This window comes from Varroa jacobsoni, unplaced genomic scaffold (genome assembly GCF_002532875.2).
Source record: "Varroa jacobsoni isolate VJ856 unplaced genomic scaffold, vjacob_1.0 contig01056, whole genome shotgun sequence".
In the NCBI taxonomy this organism is placed as follows: domain Eukaryota; kingdom Metazoa; phylum Arthropoda; class Arachnida; order Mesostigmata; family Varroidae; genus Varroa; species Varroa jacobsoni.
Window position 1 is genome coordinate 44,974 of NW_019214576.1, and position 17,028 is coordinate 62,001.

General features: G+C 37.9%; 1 protein-coding gene and 1 long non-coding RNA gene across 9 annotated transcripts; one reads left to right on the plus strand and one right to left on the minus strand.

Moving 5' to 3' along the window:
* Positions 1–1,195: 1,195 nt before the first annotated feature.
* Positions 1,196–13,342, plus strand: LOC111271816 (uncharacterized). Of its 7 annotated transcripts, XR_015315477.1 has the most exons (5): positions 1,197–1,674; positions 2,709–2,885; positions 3,275–4,125; positions 4,505–7,755; positions 8,967–9,036. It is a non-coding gene; the product is annotated as an uncharacterized LOC111271816 (long non-coding RNA). The 7 variants fall into 7 exon arrangements; XR_015315476.1 differs by lacking the exon at positions 8,967–9,036 and having other exon boundaries at positions 1,196–1,674; positions 3,272–3,366; positions 4,505–6,758; XR_015315479.1 differs by lacking the exon at positions 4,505–7,755 and having other exon boundaries at positions 3,272–3,366; positions 8,967–9,066.
* LOC111271815 (inactive hydroxysteroid dehydrogenase-like protein 1) lies at positions 8,344–16,758 on the minus strand. 2 transcript variants are annotated; one of them, XM_022852819.1, is made up of 6 exons: positions 16,063–16,758; positions 10,835–11,003; positions 10,342–10,464; positions 9,980–10,077; positions 9,023–9,484; positions 8,344–8,884 (listed from the first exon to the last, which is right to left on the minus strand). In XM_022852819.1, the coding sequence occupies exons 1-6, from the start codon at positions 16,135–16,137 to the stop codon at positions 8,789–8,791; spliced, it is 1,023 nt and encodes a 340-aa protein (XP_022708554.1). In that variant the 5' UTR covers positions 16,138–16,758; the 3' UTR covers positions 8,344–8,788. The 2 variants fall into 2 exon arrangements, with proteins under 2 accessions (XP_022708554.1, XP_022708555.1); XM_022852820.1 differs by having other exon boundaries at positions 16,032–16,078.
* Positions 16,759–17,028: the final 270 nt, after the last annotated feature.

Consider the following 17,028-nt stretch of genomic DNA (forward strand, 5'->3'; position numbering starts at 1 on the left):
TATAAAAAAAAATATTTAGTATGCAGTTTCAGCAAAACGGTCTATTATCACGTTAAACGGCAAATTTCAAGTCTTTCGTACCTGGCAAAAAAGAAATTAGTCGTTCGCTTCAACAAGAAACGTGGCTACGGTGGTTCAAGCTCAAGCCAATTTGTGTTTTTGGGAGATCTGATCTTCTTTGTTCACGCTGTCACTAACTAGATTGTTTTTTGCAAGCATTGTCGAAGGGCTACTCGAAAGCCACATGGATACCGTAATCGTAGTCGTGCCTTTAATTATATAATAGATATGTGATAATATTCAGCATATTAGAAAACATTACTTTTTTAATTAATAACAAAATGTAGGCCAGATAAAAACCAAAAATTATTATTATCATTTTCGATTCGTTACTATATAAATGTTATCACAATCATTGTTCAACCACGTGGAACCATAACAGACATTTGAATACCATCCAAAGAAGTAAGAAAAATTCAGCATTTTTGTCCTGTGAAATAAATATCGTTAACGTATCCTGTATGGCCATTTTAGCTCTGATGGATTCCCTATCATATTTAGCCTATATTTTAGTGCCTCAGGTTGACTTTGAGGTTGGCTACCAATGGCAGACAGTCGTCGTGTGGGACCGGTATAGGCCGGCAAATCTCTTGCCAAATCTATTCGCTCAAACTTCACACGCACAGACATTATCAAAAGCGGTAATGAACTTAGTTGTTACCCGTTAAGCTTAGTTGTTTTGCCATGCCGTTCGAATTTGAGAAGTGCTACCCCCTCGAATGCAGATATACGACAGGTATTCCTTCTGTTCGAAACGCAAGATCGAAGTCTGTGAAAAGTCTCTTGACTATGGCGTGCGTGGTGCTTCTAGGTAGACTCGCTCAGCCATAGGGAGCTCGTCAATGTAAACGCACTTTCATTTCGGCAAAGGAGGCAAATTGTTATTAGCAATGACTCGGTGTTACAACGTTTGCTCAAAGGCATTGGTCATAACTAAGCACAGACCGAGTACGCACTTAGTCTTCTCTTTAACCGTTCACTTAGAGTGTAAGCAAGAAGAGACATGGTTAACGCAAGAAACTCTCTCCTACTCTATACTTATTGACTGCTTTTATTGGGGCCCCCTACCTTGGCAGATCGTTCAAGTAATACTCTTGAGAGCTACTGAGATAAATATCTCAACGCACCTTCGCCCTTGAATACCTATTTTCGTGCTATGCGTATAACAGAGACGACCTGAGGCTTTCCATGCCTAGCAACAGCGCGTCCTTTTAAGTATCTCCGGGTATTCCAAACATTATTGACTGCCCGTATCAACTGCTCACAAGTAACGTTTGCAGTCGTTACCCATTCATCGAAGTAGAAGTCACGCACCATGTTTTCGTATATGATTCAAAGCAACAGTGAAGATTTTGTTAAACTATACAACTGGTTAGCCCGAATCGCGTTGTTTTCCAAAGCCAGATGCTAATATTACCCTAAAAATGATGAGTTGTCGCAATTGAGCGATCTGAAGAGTAACCTTTGGACATGTCTCATTTATAAATCTGAGAGATGTAAAGAGTAAAGTGCAAATTAGTGTGAGATGGAGAGGCAAGGAATTTGTGGGCGCTTATAGTAAATATAAGCTTGATATTGGAACTTTGAACACATTCGGAAGCTCGTACGTACTCTGTAAGTGCAAGGCGTATCGGACTTCAAAGTTTCGAGATACTTGAAACCCCATATGCTTTACCCCACTCGTAATTGACCCGTCGAATAGTTCTTAAAGACGACTGTATCACCGAAGGGAGGATGAGAATAACGTTCAAGACGTAGGCTCAATTAGTCTGATTAATATAGTCGGTCGAGGTAGTCGAGGAAGTGTTTCGAAATGGCTTCATTTATTCGCATTACGATATTGTACATTATTGTAACAAAATACGTTTTGTGAAATTTTGATATCACTCGGAGATTATTAGCAGGTTTCGAAAATCGATTTGCAAGCTTGGAGGTACTAGGTCTAGTGTGTGGTTCGGGAAAACTTTTTCAGCTTATTATAGCTATTCTAAATAATGGAAATTGAAATATATTTCACATCTTACCTCTGGTACTACTTTTAAGCATTGCTTCAGACAAGTCCCAGAAATAAAGGCCAGCTAAAATAGACATGCATTTCTTTCTTCAAGCCGCGCTGCTACAATACTTAGGTCGCAAACTTTACCATGTCAGAACACTGCTTCCTTCTATCAGACGAATGCAAGACCTGCAAATCGAAAATGAATTTGCTTTCAACGGTATGCACATTTAAAAATTAATAAAAAAAAAAAAAAATTCGTGATCGTATTAACGTACGCAAACTCACAAGATAATATACACACCTTCATAGATTTCAAAATCATAGAAGTTTGGCTCTTCAAGCGTTTCTGCCGCTTATAGGGGTTAGTTACCTCTATGAAATCTAGAAATTCAGGTATAAATCAATTGTATCTAGACTTATACCACACGTACAAAAGTAACGTACATAATTCTTGTTCCTAGTGGTAAATCAATATTTTTTTCCATTCAGGTAAGAATGCATCTAATAGATTCTTCGTTGACGAATATTATGGTTCGAGAGTTAGAACAACGGTAGCACGGATCCTATCTAATTTTGCTATATACAACAATATAATCCCGAACAACCCGTAGTATTCCTATTAATCCAGAAATAACTCACGCTCACACAGATGCAGCTTAATAAACGGGCGTGATTTTGACGGCAAACGCTCATTGGAGTAGTTCCTATGCAAACTGCACCGCTCACTGTGGATGCCCCAGCATTGAAAGGGTTTTCTTTGCGATTAGGGAGCAAGCGATGTCTAGACAGGTCACCGGCCTCGATTGATGACAAAAGTGATTTGGAGGTGCGTTTCTGATAACTATTTGTAGGTATTTAATGTTTAATAGAAGCAGGGAAAAAGGAAAGGAGCCTTAAAAGCGCTAGCCAAGGGAAACTTTGCAAAGCAATTTAATTTGTACATAAACTGTTGAAGTTTAACAGGGTCATGTATGTTGAAAGATAGCATTGAGCTGGGGTACCATAGGATAGGTACAAGAGGATGAATTAGAAAGAGCTCATAGACGGGAATAGTACCTAAGAAAAGAATACCTAACATTCTTTGAGTAAAAAACATTTTCTTCCGATGATTGCACCATGCCAGCTTACAGGACAGCCCAACAGTCAAAAGGCGGTTAAAACCTAACTATCTATTTATCGCAAGCCTCTTATTTTGTTTTCATGCATGTGCAGCAGATCGGTACAGAAGAAAGTCGGCGGTTAAACCTGCAGGTAGCGGCTTTTCACAGATCGCTCCAGACCAGATATAAGCATTGGCAATGGCGGTGGTAAGAAGCATGGTGTTTCCGCTTACGCAACTAGAATGTATTTCAAATTTCCTACGCTTAACCTACACTAATTGCCACAAGGTTCTATGGCTTGAGCGGCGAGGCTAAAAATGCCCCTGGAAAAAATAACAACGCTGCTAATGCAACAGCAGCAATAGCCCTCATAGCAACATCAGAAGAATATGCTTTTGTTAGGATCTTGAATTTAAATGACTTCTTTTCGTTAGGTCATTCAGGTCGTCGGATTTTTGGTTTGTTTTTAGAGAGTAGGCAGTTCTTCTTTGCGACAGTGTAATTCTTTCTGTTTATTAGGGCTAAACAGAATGGGCATTGCCACCGAACCGATTCACACGTTCTATAAACTTTTCACTGATAAGTTGGAAATAGACAGGGTGGCAGAATTAGGAAATAACGCGAAGTGAAGCTCAATTGCTATTAGACAGATTATTACAGATAGATTAGATTATTACAGAACAGTCGAATAATCAAGATTAATTAGCCTTGAAACCCTGCGCAGGCAAAATAAGCAATGGGAAAATAAATTTATTATCGAAGATAAATTATTTGAAGAGAGAAATTGGCACTTATGGGAACAGACTCGATGATTTGAACACCGATTAAATCCACAAAAAACGCGGTATAATATGGCGGATGTAGCTTTTAGGGAAACGAGATAATGCACGGAACCGAGATCTTTTAGACTGAAGATAGCGAAGGAAGTGGCATAATGAAGATTCTGTTCGACCCATTTTAGCTTTGGTATGTACTGCATAAGGGAAATATTAAAGAAATTATTTTCAGTAATACAGGTTGGCGGATCTTGCCAGGATTTGTTAGTCAAATGTTCTTGACAATAAGTAACTGGTACATAACATCTATCCAGTACATAGCGAACTGTGTATACGTTTGGTGTCGAACCTAAACTTTTACTTGCCTTTAGTAGGCAAATGCGTTACCAGCTTTCTTTCGCAAGGATTATATAACATGACCTGTTCATCTACAATAATCAAATATTTATAACTAACATCATTAGCAGTGATATTGTCATCATGCGATGATCTGTTGTTTTTTTTAAATGACATTGGAGTATAAAGAAGACATATTGCCCAAAAGTTAACATTTTTGGTACACTGTGCAGGCCAAATCCTTAAGCATCGCAGAGCACGACATGGGATGGCCATCAATGAGATGAAGGCGTTATCGATAAAATACCATTAACAAACATATGAGTTATTATTCCAGAAGCATATAAAAAATAAGTGAAAGCGTGTAGCTAATCAGTATGTGTCACTAGTAATTTATTGCATTACAAAAAAACAATTTACTGGTATAAAAACAATCCGTTTAGCTATTTTTTGAATATCAGAAAAACCCACGTTATAAAATGTATATAAAAATACCGAGGATAAAGCGGAATGACCATCTCTGGTATAACCGACGATTAACTCATTAGTTTCTTTGGATAGCTGTCAAAATATTGTTGTTGTCTTTATTTAATCAAAATAATTAGCAGAACTGCTACGAGGTTTGGTACTTCTTTGTGGCTTAGAAACACGGAGTACACAAGATAGCTTCTCCACTTTATGCGTTACCTGCCATTTTCACACCCACTGTCAAAGCAGCGTATATATTTAAATATATATATCCACATAGATATGACAATTCACCAAAGCGTTGTAACGACGAGACTAGCTTGTGTCGTATAATATCTATACACCGGTGAAGCAAAATTAGTTCAACCTTAAGAAGGTGTTTGCTTGAAGGAATCCTTCTGATGTCCCAGAATGACGTGATATCTCCCACGGGCCCGGCTGACCCGCTCAGGAATCCGACTGATGTTATTGATATGGCATGCGTTAACATGCTTAGGCTACGTGGAGAAATCCGAAAGCGTAAACGCAACTTGCAGCAAAAAATTAGAATGACCAATAATCGGCTCCGCAGACTATTGAAATTATTAGACATAGACAAGGTCATTGCTATACAACCGTACTATGCGAAGAAAAAAGAAGCTCAGGAAGTAAGAACCCAAATTGGTCCCGCGAAGATAGCCTTAGATGAGGCCGATCTTGAGTGTCGTAAATTAAGTACTATCATTAGTGAAGCAGAGGTCGATGCTGTGTTGAACAGCGCAATCCCCGGCTCGCCTAAAGCACTGAGCGGAGAAATAACTAAAAATGCTTGGAAAGCGATGCACAAAGCCTACCAGAACAAGGTCAATCGGAAGGCTGAGTTAAATAGGCTAATTAACAAATATCAGAGGTTAGTACTCGAACAAAGTGCGCTCCTGGAACCTCACCGGAAAACGCTCATGCATGTGAATTACTACGAATTTTTCAAGTTATCGGAAACTCTCGTAAATGAGGTGGAGCGCAGGACATTTATGATTACAGAGTTACACCGGCAATACGATGTAGAGCGAATGCACCTTAAGGAAGCGTTCGCCATTGCACAAAGCAAGCCTTAGAAGATATTTAATAAATGTATTCGTTATCGGGGTGCTGTCATTAAAAAACGGTCGCTGACAGTGTAAACATCCTACTGACATCTTGATCTGAGTGATCTTTGGGTTAATAGTATTGGGATATATTCGACCTATTTTAAAGATGAACATTAGGAACACGAATTGGTATGGACATCAGACTGAGCGCGGAAGGCGAAGTTACCTGGACATCGTCGTTTGACACGTGTGAGTAATTTCGTGTGATCTCGTCCAAGCCCGGTATTTCTTTTAGAGAAATAAAACATCTATTTTTTTGAAAACGTTATGTCGATAGTGTTGGAGTTAATATCTTTTAACAAATTTTACACAGTTCTTGGCTGCGAAGATCACTTTACCACACGGAGGTAATAAGCAAATATATAGCAATATTCCCAATGCACCGGACCTGGAATTTTCTCAAAGGGAAAGCCAATACTACACAGCTGTTTGGAGAACAATGCTAATGACATTTGCCTTGTTTTTATGAAGTACTTACTTCGGGTCTACGGACATGGTGTACGAAAAATATCCTTTTTTTTTTTTTACAAGTTGACTATACGCTAATGTGCGGTGACGATTTAATTGGTAATACTTGACGTGTTCATAAAGCACCCGTTCGATCAGTTTCACGTCTCTCCTAGACACAGAGCGAAGCGGTCTGTTTCGTCCGGTACACGAAAAACGATCCCGTTTTGTTCTAACAAAAAATATGGGTTTCCATGTTTATCGTTCTCATGTTCAAACGTTATCAATGTCTTAGCGGTCTAATAAGTCATTCAGATCTCTGCAACGGTAGTAATGTACCACCTTTGAACTATGCTTTTGAAATTTACCAGAAATTATTCATATGGTTATAGCCGTTCTTTACTGAATAAAAAAAGACACTATATTGAAATATACTATTTTGAAATGGATATTTTCATTATTTCTTTCAAAATTTAACTATGCAATTATAGGTCGAATTTTAACACATTCCATGCTAACGAGTAACCACGACTTGGTTGAAAATCCATATTAAGGAAATGCATTTCCGCCTTTTCAGAAAAGAACTACAATAAGCAAGTCTATACGGAATTGTAGATTTTCCCGATATACTGTTGTTATATAATTAAATCTTTCAGTCGTTGACTGACTCTTGACCTAGAGTGCTTCGTATCTTTTAGCTTTGGAATATGTTGTACTCCATTACAACCTAAGAAACTGTGGAGTGCGCGTACTCTTCCTCGCAACCCCTGCTTGACAAGATAATTCTTTTTCCACCTTAAGTAATCTGTTATTCTGTATAAGGACCTACTTGATTGGTCTGTCTACGTTGTATCGGCGTAAATAATCTGTTAAAAGAATATGAGTGTGGCACCTAGCCCTTCTAAGGCTAGATAACTGATATTGACATTTTCTTGGCATACGATGCGGTACGACGTAGTTGGTAGTCACCCAGTTAGGTTTCACTATCCCATTTGCCGTCTTTTGTATCGAGTGGACGAGCTAAAATCTGTCTTGCGTATTTACGAAAAAGTAGAGAGTCTTATCATGAGCGACGGTTATATACCAGCTGGACATGCGGGATTTCATCATACAATTACACAGCAACCTTTAACGTAAATCGTTTCAAAGAATGTAGTAACATAGTAGAAATATATACTATCTTCATCAAAGTCGCGGATAAGGAGAATCGTACAAGCTGTTTCTATCGAACAGAAAAAAAGATGTTGTCATCGGTGTCTCTCCCGGTCATTTCTTTCGTGGACCACGGGCTTGCTAGTTCCAAATTTCTTTGTAAATGCATCATAGCAGTCTGATTACACTGTTTGCCTGAAATAAGTAGGAACCTAGTAATTTCTAGGTCGACCGCGCGGCGTGGAGTGCCTCACAACCTTCGACTTTGAAGTCTTTTGAGATATCAACAGGTATCCATAAGATAGCAGGAACAAATTTTTTGTATAGCTAAGCCTATGAGACTCCCCTAGCGACCCTATCGAAATGGCTGGAAAGTTAATGGTACTTTTTTAGTTAAAGCACTAAATAAGCATACAACTGTACTTTCTCCAGCAATTTGTTTTACTCAAAACAGTAGGTGATTTAGTGTGTGGAGTTTGTCCTTCTTGTGTTTTTCAAACAAAGGCTCACCGATTACTTGAATTTATTGAGATCTATTACCTCATCCTATAATTTTGCCCGTCGCTCTAACTTAAAACGATTCCAGCGTTTGCTTAAATGAAGGCCTATCTTGTAGCATTCAACATTTTGCTAGTGAATGAGTCTGTTAAAGCGAGTTTAAAATTTGGTCAAATAAAATTCACTAACTAGCTAACTTCAATAACACCAAGCCTTTGACTCACGCGCTTTTTACAAATGCTAAAATTTTAATAGCATTCATTGTTGGGACTTAAGTCACTTTTACAGCACCCCAGATAATCTTAACAATGAATATGTGCTAAGCGTGTTTTCTCTTGCTTGCAATATTGCGTTCGTTTAATTGACTGAAGGACACAATATTTTACATGGTTTTAAATACGACACCGTTTATTCCGAAAACAAACATCTTTTCAGTATATCACCACTCTTTGCTTCATATGTCGCTCATGAATTTTTGGCGTGCTGATTGTGTTTGCAACGCGTTAAATTGGAATGAAAGTGATTTCCGCATCTATCACAAAATAAAATGGAGTATATGGAAATATAATGACAATCCAATGTCATCTATAAAAGATCGCTCCTAGATCATGAAAAGTGACAATCACCACATTCGTCGATATAAAGCGATGTTTTCGTATAGTCTATTGATCTGACGCCCAAGATGTCGTCTTTATTGATGTTGTAGAACTACATCTTGCCGTTTGTTGGGCCATTTTAGATGCATAGAGTAAATGGGAATCTTTCTAAGACTGGCAATTATGGACATCATAACAAATGAATAATAAGATTTTTTGTGGAAGTAAGTTAAAACTTTTTCTCCTTTGAAGAGTCGATGGCGCGAAACATCAGGTTTGAATTTATATTCCATACCCACTGCGGAGTGTGTTCCATAGCCCAATACTGGAACAAAAAAACACAAATATTTCAGTGATAAACTGAACGCATAATTGCATTCAAAATTCACAAGTAATTGTACGGACAGTTTTTCAGTCGATTAATAACAACGAGGAAACACAAACTTCAGAGCCGTATCATTACCTGCAATCCATGAGACCAGAAGCCGGTCGTTCTCTTCGAATAGGTGATCGTGTCAAGCGCCGAACTCACGAAACGTTTTGCATCAGGCACAATAAACGAGGGCTTTGATAGGAAGTTCGAGAAACGTACAAGGTTCGTCGAGACATAGGACGGAATAAGGGATTGGACAATGATACCTTGCGAGCGGTATTCAACGTCGAGCGCCATCGAGAACCAATCCACGAACACTTTTGATGCAGAGTACACAGCCATCAATGGCAGTGGGTAGAAGCCCGAAATTGATGAGAGATTAATAACGATGCCGCGTTTTCTCTGGAGCATCTGAGGTAAGACGATATAGGTTAACATCACAACAGCCATCATGTTGATATTCACCGATTCGATGAGTTTCTTCTCCGGCACGTTACAGAATCGCGACGGCTGATCGTACATGACGCCGGCGTTGTTCACTAGGATACCGATCTATGAGAATTAAAAAAAGATGGCAAAAGTAAATTAGTCATAGAATGCTGTTTACCTTTTTAATTGAAATTTAAATCGACTAAGTCTGGGTAACAGCGATCGCTTCTTTTTCACACAAAACCTTTATATAAACACTCATGAAGGACTTTATGCACAGTAATGCATATTCGTTTGCATTTGTTCAATAAATATGGAAACAGCTGTTTGTGAAAAAACATCAGCTATTCTCATTGCTTAAAATGTCGTTTGATAGTATTTAAGAGCGACTCATTTTATGAATGAAACGAGAGCATACAGAAGTAATCTCCAATCTTGCATAACGGGAAATTAGCAAACCTGTTCGCTCTTACCGATACCGCAATGACACATTGGCACAGGAAGCTTTTAGTTCATTTTGGCAATACTCAATGATGTCGACTCCTCGAACATGTGTACTGTTTACCAGAGAGTACGTAGTGGCAATTGAGTTGATTATAATTCTACTAGGTTACTAACCTCCTTGTTACCGAGCTGTTCTGCAATCGAGGCGTAGACCTCTCGACCTTGGGACAGGTCCGCGACGATAATGTGGGTTTGTACTTGATAGTCACGTTCTGGAAAAGGTACATGAATATTAGGGATCTTTTTAGACGTATTATTTTTCTGCTTAATCTAGTTTAGGGAATACAAGCAATTATGAACAGGTAATGAAGTATCAGTTCAGTCTCCTTGACTTGGGTGAAAAATTGAATATATTATTATCGTAATAATACAGTACAAACCTTAGTTTAATCAAGAAACTGCAACTAAAGCTAAAGTACAAGCAATAACGATAAAGGAGCATCAGACTGTACACTAAATTTCAAGCTATACCTTACCGAGTTCACTGGCCGTGGCCTGAAGCTTGGCCTGGTTTCTGCTAAGCAGAATAATATTCAGGCCCCGAGAGGCGAGTTGTCGAGCGTATTCGCGACCTATGCCATCGGTGCATCCCGTCACCACTAAAACGGATCATTAACAAAGGGAAAAACCCAATTGCAATAAACTTTTTATTTATCGGATAGGCCACATTAACAATTAGTTTCGTGATAGAAAAAAAATCCTAAGTCAAGGTTTAGAGTTCTACATCCAGAGCTGCCGTCGAGAATTGCTTTATATGGCTAGCTATACCTAGCATGAAAGAAATGTCTTGGTCCGGTTTCGAAGCTGAACCACTTAACATAACAGACAAACACGTTGCTACTGCGCTCCTACAGACAAACCGCATATGTTGACAGACATACAATATAACACAACGTAAATCCACAAAGTAATAAAGCACAATTGCTACAACTGAGCTAGGTGAAACCGTCGATAGTGTTGGATACTCACGTGCCCACTGGCCGTATTTCTTCAGATCGGCTTTCCATAGCCGCGCTACTACGTGAACCTTAAGAGCCTCATACAAACGAGAAGTGACTGCGCATCCAAGTTTGCTACAGTAGATTAGGCCAATCAAAGCCAAGTAATTACGATAACGCGAGAATGTGATTCCCATTTCCTAAAAAACACGGCATAAATGCTTATTAAGATGTAATGGAAGAAATTCTTTAGATGCATGGGAAGTAAAGTCCTTGACAAAAATTTAAAACATACCTGGGCGAGTAAAGCTAATATCAGATTTCTCAGCTAGGTTTAAAAACGTGGATGATTTCAAATTTGTTGACAAGCGCTGTATTAAGTAAAACGATAGCGGTATGGTAATCACAAAACCCATATGTAGATTTGGCACTTGTCACAAAAGGTATTAATGACTAATAGTAATAATAGAGTTATTTACACATAAATTGTGTAGGATATGTCGTTGGAGTGACTGATGCTAATAGAATACTATTTTCGAAGCTGATAGAGACCTTCCGCATGTCGAAGAACGATGGATTTTATATCCTATTACAATCAATGAGTCTAGCCAACATGACAATGAACAATCCTACAAGATTGCCGCTTGAAGCTCCGTTTGCAGGATTTGCTTAAAGATTAATATATGGCTAGAAAATTTCATGAATTAGAGCAACGCTATACTGTCATGCATTCGTATAGCAGACGGCGAGTTCATACGATCCGAAGCGCTATATAATTACATTGTGTCCACCTCAAATAAAAGGCGTCTATCAAACACGTCGCCTACGGCCTCATATGCAGTCTGTTTCGAAATATAAAACGTACGTTTTAATAACTTTTTTTTTAATAACGTTTTAATAACGACTTCTAATACACTATAAGTAGATAGGCAAACAGAAAAACAACAAAATAAAACTGCTTGCAAAATACATCGAAAAGCTGCACGTTAATTTTGTTTTAGTTCTTAGAGGAGAAGTTATTTAAAAAAAACTACTTTGAATTGCCCTTACTAGTGTCTATCGTGAAGGTGCAAACTTAAGGGAAGTGACAAACGGTCAACCCTTAATAGAATACTGGTTGATTAGCTCGTAAATGCTTGACAGCTGTGGTTTCATAGTAATTAGTAGAAAAATAAAACCCTTTACTTTTGTTATAGATAAAGATGCGTGAAGGTCATTGATTATTTTCACAAGTTATTGATTATTTTATCGATTTTACTTCAATGTATATTTAGTGACATGTGTGCAATTTGACGCATATTCCATGTAGTCTGAGAGGTTGAGCTACTTTCCGTGTCTTTAAGTAAATAAATGTTTCAGCACTGCACTATTATAAGGATGAAGTTGAAGTAGCCTAATAATGATTAGCGCTTTAGATAATCTTCGCAATCGTCGTCGCAAAGTCGAGTAGTCAGTACTAACAATGTTTCTTTACTCTCTCTACTTGCAGTCATATATCATTAATCATCATCAAAAAAAGGAGTTGGTGAAGATCGGACCGACGAGGAAAGTATCGTACGGTTAGATGATACAAGGCGCATTGTTCTGATTTCCGCCAACATTTAGCATACTGTTGGTGGACACTGCGCGATTATGTCGTCCATTCGAAAGTGTCATTAAAGCTGCGACGCATGTTGCATTTCAGCCAACAGCGAAAAGCGTTTCGCTACGAACTCGAACAGAGGCCGTGACAGCAGTTTGCAGAAAAACAGCTTTATAAATGTAGAAATTTGTGTAGAATCTTGTTAACTTGGGAAATTGATATGTTTTATTTATACAATGTAAAACTTAGTAAGATCTACAAATCCAACAATATAGGCTATGAGCTGCCTTCATTTAGACTAACAGCCGAATTAATGTTGTCGACCTGACGATACATATCGATCGTGTTATCCAGTTATCTCAAGTGATGCTTAGTAAAACTCGAAACATTTGTTAAAAAAGTACGTCAAGAAGGTGTTAGGTATTATTAGGTATAAATTGTTGGTTATAATAAACTACAATAAACACCAACACTAGCTTTTGGGATTTACCTCGCTAATTGGGACAAGATGTGCAAACATGTTTTGTAGGAAACTCAAGACACTATTAGATTCGTCTAGGTGCTTCCATTTTTAAAATCTCGATACATTTTTTTCTTATCAAAGAAAGTTTGACGTTTATTCCATCCTATAGATCTAGTCAGCAAAGGATGCTGATGGATTTTTTTTAAAGACGGTAGTTTTTGCTATTGTGAAATACCCTGATATTCTTGCCGGTCTTTCGTCGCAGCGTACTTGTGGAACCTTTGCTACATCTGCATTCAGTAGTTATTCCCGGGTGAAATCAAAAAGCAGTAGCCATACCTATCAATAAGTCTACTTAGCTGATTTCATTAGTGGGAGACATTTTTTTGCAATTATTTTTAACCTGTCAGTCCCGCTCCACACTCGAAATTGAAATACATATATGTGTGTATTACAATAATATATGTACAATAATAAATAATAGTATATAATAAGTATATGATTCAGTCAGTCCTATATAGGTGTGTTATAGGTATAATATTTTGCGATAAAAATAAGCGGTGAACTACATGTCATCAGTATGAGTTTCTTCACAGATTTTCGTGATTACTTCATTATAGTCGGAGCAAGCGAATAAGGTGAAAATGCGAAGTTTCCTCTAAATTTGCATCTGGCCTGGCTTGCACAGTTCTTCAATGACATCCATAAGCAACGTAACTCTTCACGATCGCGTATCTCGCTCATCCTTGCATTGTATGCGCCTCCTGCAACTTTTAGTACTCTCTATTACGGGACTCCCGGAACCGTACCACCAGTAGATTACCTTTAACTCTTATCAATTTGTATCCGTAATAGCGCAGAGGATAACGTGTTTCGAACTAAACTTGAAGACACATCCTAATCTGGGTCTAAACTCTACCGCGAATACATTCCATTTTGTGCATGAATGAATTAGCCGTCTGCTGTAAAAACTTAACAGCTTAAACAACGTACGTAAAGCAACCGTTTCCAATTTACCGTGTTTCATCGCGTCGTTGTTTCTATATGTAACATGGCTTTCCTTTCTTGATTATCTTTACATTCGATTTAGCTATTTTTTGTTTCAGGTAGTGCTTTTACGGGTAACCCAGTATTATAAACTTAAAAAATATTCTTAGTCTACTTTGGTCTTTGGAGCACTAAAGTATTTTTGAATGTTTTTCTTTTTTTTGAACTTTTATTTTGAATTTCTAGACACAAATAGCACATTGACAAAAACACGGTACTTTTCGCTTCTTAGGAAACTAGAAATGCTCCTTTTTTTACCTCATTTCTCTACCCAAGTTTAAATAGCTTCAATGAGTGTACTATGGTCTAGTATAAAACTAGGATCAAAAATCCTTGTACAGCATTTCAACGAAATACGTGAGCCGTTACTTTGCCAAATATTCAGCAATAAAAGGCAAAGGTAACGCTTTCACAATAGCCTAGGGCATGTCTTCGAATGCCAATTATGAAGCCTTATTTTTTAATAAAGATAAGATGCGCAAACGGCATATTTTTAATGCGAGTTATATTAGAAATAAGCATACGACACCTCGAAGATAGACATTAAATGCCAATACACAGGAAGGCAAAGGACGTACTGCAACCGATTAGTGATGTTTAAAGGACCGGGTCTATGGATCCGGGGCACTGATTCGCTCATGGAAGACGTATAATTATCAATTTTTTCCATCCTTTTCAGTTACAATGTAACGACTTTTTGCACTTATCGCCAGCTTGCAAAATTGATATGCCCTCCTTAATAATTGATCATTCTGGTGTCCTTTAAAGGCAGTTAAACTTAATAACAGCTGCCGAGTTGAAACACTATTTTTTAGCGTTCACCCTTTATGAACGATATTATATAGTTAGTAACCGTTATCCTAAAATTTAGTCAAAATATTAAATAGAGCTATTGATATTATTTCCCAAACGTGGCTTAGTAGCTGGTTAACAAAAAGTTAGTTGTTGAAAAAAATAATTTAGGTTCAAGTGTATACGTAATTTGTCACTAAAGCGATGACCAATAAACAATAAAACACCACTAGGATTGCATTAAAACAGTGACTTCAACATGTCCAACTTGAATTCACATTGTTTAAATGTATATAAACATAAATTGTAGTCCTTTACGCCCGACTCACATAATCAATTGTATCAGTTCATTTCGCATCAAAATAAAAGGAAATTACTACATAAGTTCAGGTCGTGTGCATAATGATGGTAAATATTTTCAAAAAGCAGTGGTCCGTTTTGAAGCAAGACGCCAACTTTCAATTTATGTAAAATGTTAGCGAACAGAGTTCTAGAACTAGGCGTTTGTTTATCTTTATTAAACGTAAATCGCGCCTTTTGCCATAATGCACAACGAATAAATACAATGACACAACAATATACGACGTAGTTGCGCAAACAGCATCGCTTTGAAACGATCATTATGAACATTCAAAAATATTTTATTATTTACAAATTTGTAGGTACCTTAAAACAACAATTTTGAGTTAGTACCGCTACTATAATCATCTCGTTAGCGATTAGCAACTGAAGAATACTAATCTGCTTTCCATCTTCCACACTGAATATGTGAAGATTAGCTAGCAGTGAGGATAAATGTTTTGAATTGAGTGTTTGTCTTAGGTAAGCATTGCTCCCAAGTGTCGATTCCTTCGATTACCACGAAACGAACTGTGTGTCTGAGGCCGGTTTTAAACCTCACCGCCTGTTCCCTAAGTTTCATGGGAAAACAGGTTGTATCATGTTGTTAATAACAAGTTACAACGAATCTATGTATTGAACAGTGAAAGTGACAGGATATATCCTGCATGTAGACCCTCTTTGGCCTACATTGCTCGAGTGAATATACAATCACAGAAACAAGTACAACTGTTACCTCATAGGTAAATCAAGCCAATACACTATATCACTTGTGCCCTTTGTACACTATATCTAGATACCGCCGCTTGCTTTTGCGATACTATAAACATGGCGCGTTTACACGACTTGAGTTCACAGGAATTTCATCATTCTTTGGAACATTTTTAGATTTATAGTCCAAAGATGTTGTGATTTCTTTTCAGTCGCGTTACTATTATTAGCTTCGAGGACAGAACACAAGTTCACTTAAATTCGAAACCTACAAGTTTGGTCGAGCAAACTCACTTGAATTAACTTCATTCTTCTTCTGTATTACCTGAATGAGGAAAAAAGCTGAATCCACAGCAGCCATCTTCAGCCGGTTGTAAACAGGCGACTGTTGCGCTGACATTGCTCTTTCGGTGTTTGAAACACGCGCCACTTGCGCCGACGATGTTTACCTATCTCACTTGGCTTGACGTCTTGTTTTGGCCTCTTTGATTCGGACAGCCAAACGAGGAATTGAATGATATGCTGATCTCGTCCAGTTCTCCGCAAACTTCACGAGTCACTTTAACGTTCGTTAATTTTCACAAAAGCAATTCATTGGTTTTATAACGTTGCGTCGAACTTTTATAACTTCCACGCACAGACGAAAATGGATTTCCGGCTCACGAAGCAAAATGTAAAAATTACGTTTTTCATTCATGCAGGTTATATATCATAAGGAAGATATTTTTGCACGATCACATACTATAGAAATTCGTCAGTAAAATAACATGCGGCTTCGTAGTTTTTGTTTTATTGTTACTTTGTCCTCCAACATAGACGGTCAGTTAAAAACTACGATAGACACTTCATGTATAAATAGTAGAAATAGATTAGTAGCAAAAATGTAGCAAAATAAGCCACGTCATGAGGGGTTACTATCCTCTGTCGTCTCCGTTTTAATTCTACACACGGGCCGGGTCCAATACTGGCGAAGTGAATTGGCACAGTTCCGCTGTTCGTTAGGGAGGAGCTTGCAAAGTTCATTGACAAAGACCATGTTTGAAGAAGTAGAGAGGTTGCCAAAACGCCACAGGGACGCTTACCTTTCCCTTAAGAAAGGGAACGAATATATCTACAGCACGAGCGAAAAGAAGGGAGAACTAGTCACGAGTTGAGTGATTGACAACGTCATGGTAGATAGATCCCGTATGTTTCTTTGTTTAGGTAGAGAGGATAACTAAAAGACTAAATAAAGTGTAGATTTTTTTTCGATAAAAACCTGTTCGCATCAAAATTAGTAGCTGTGTACGAA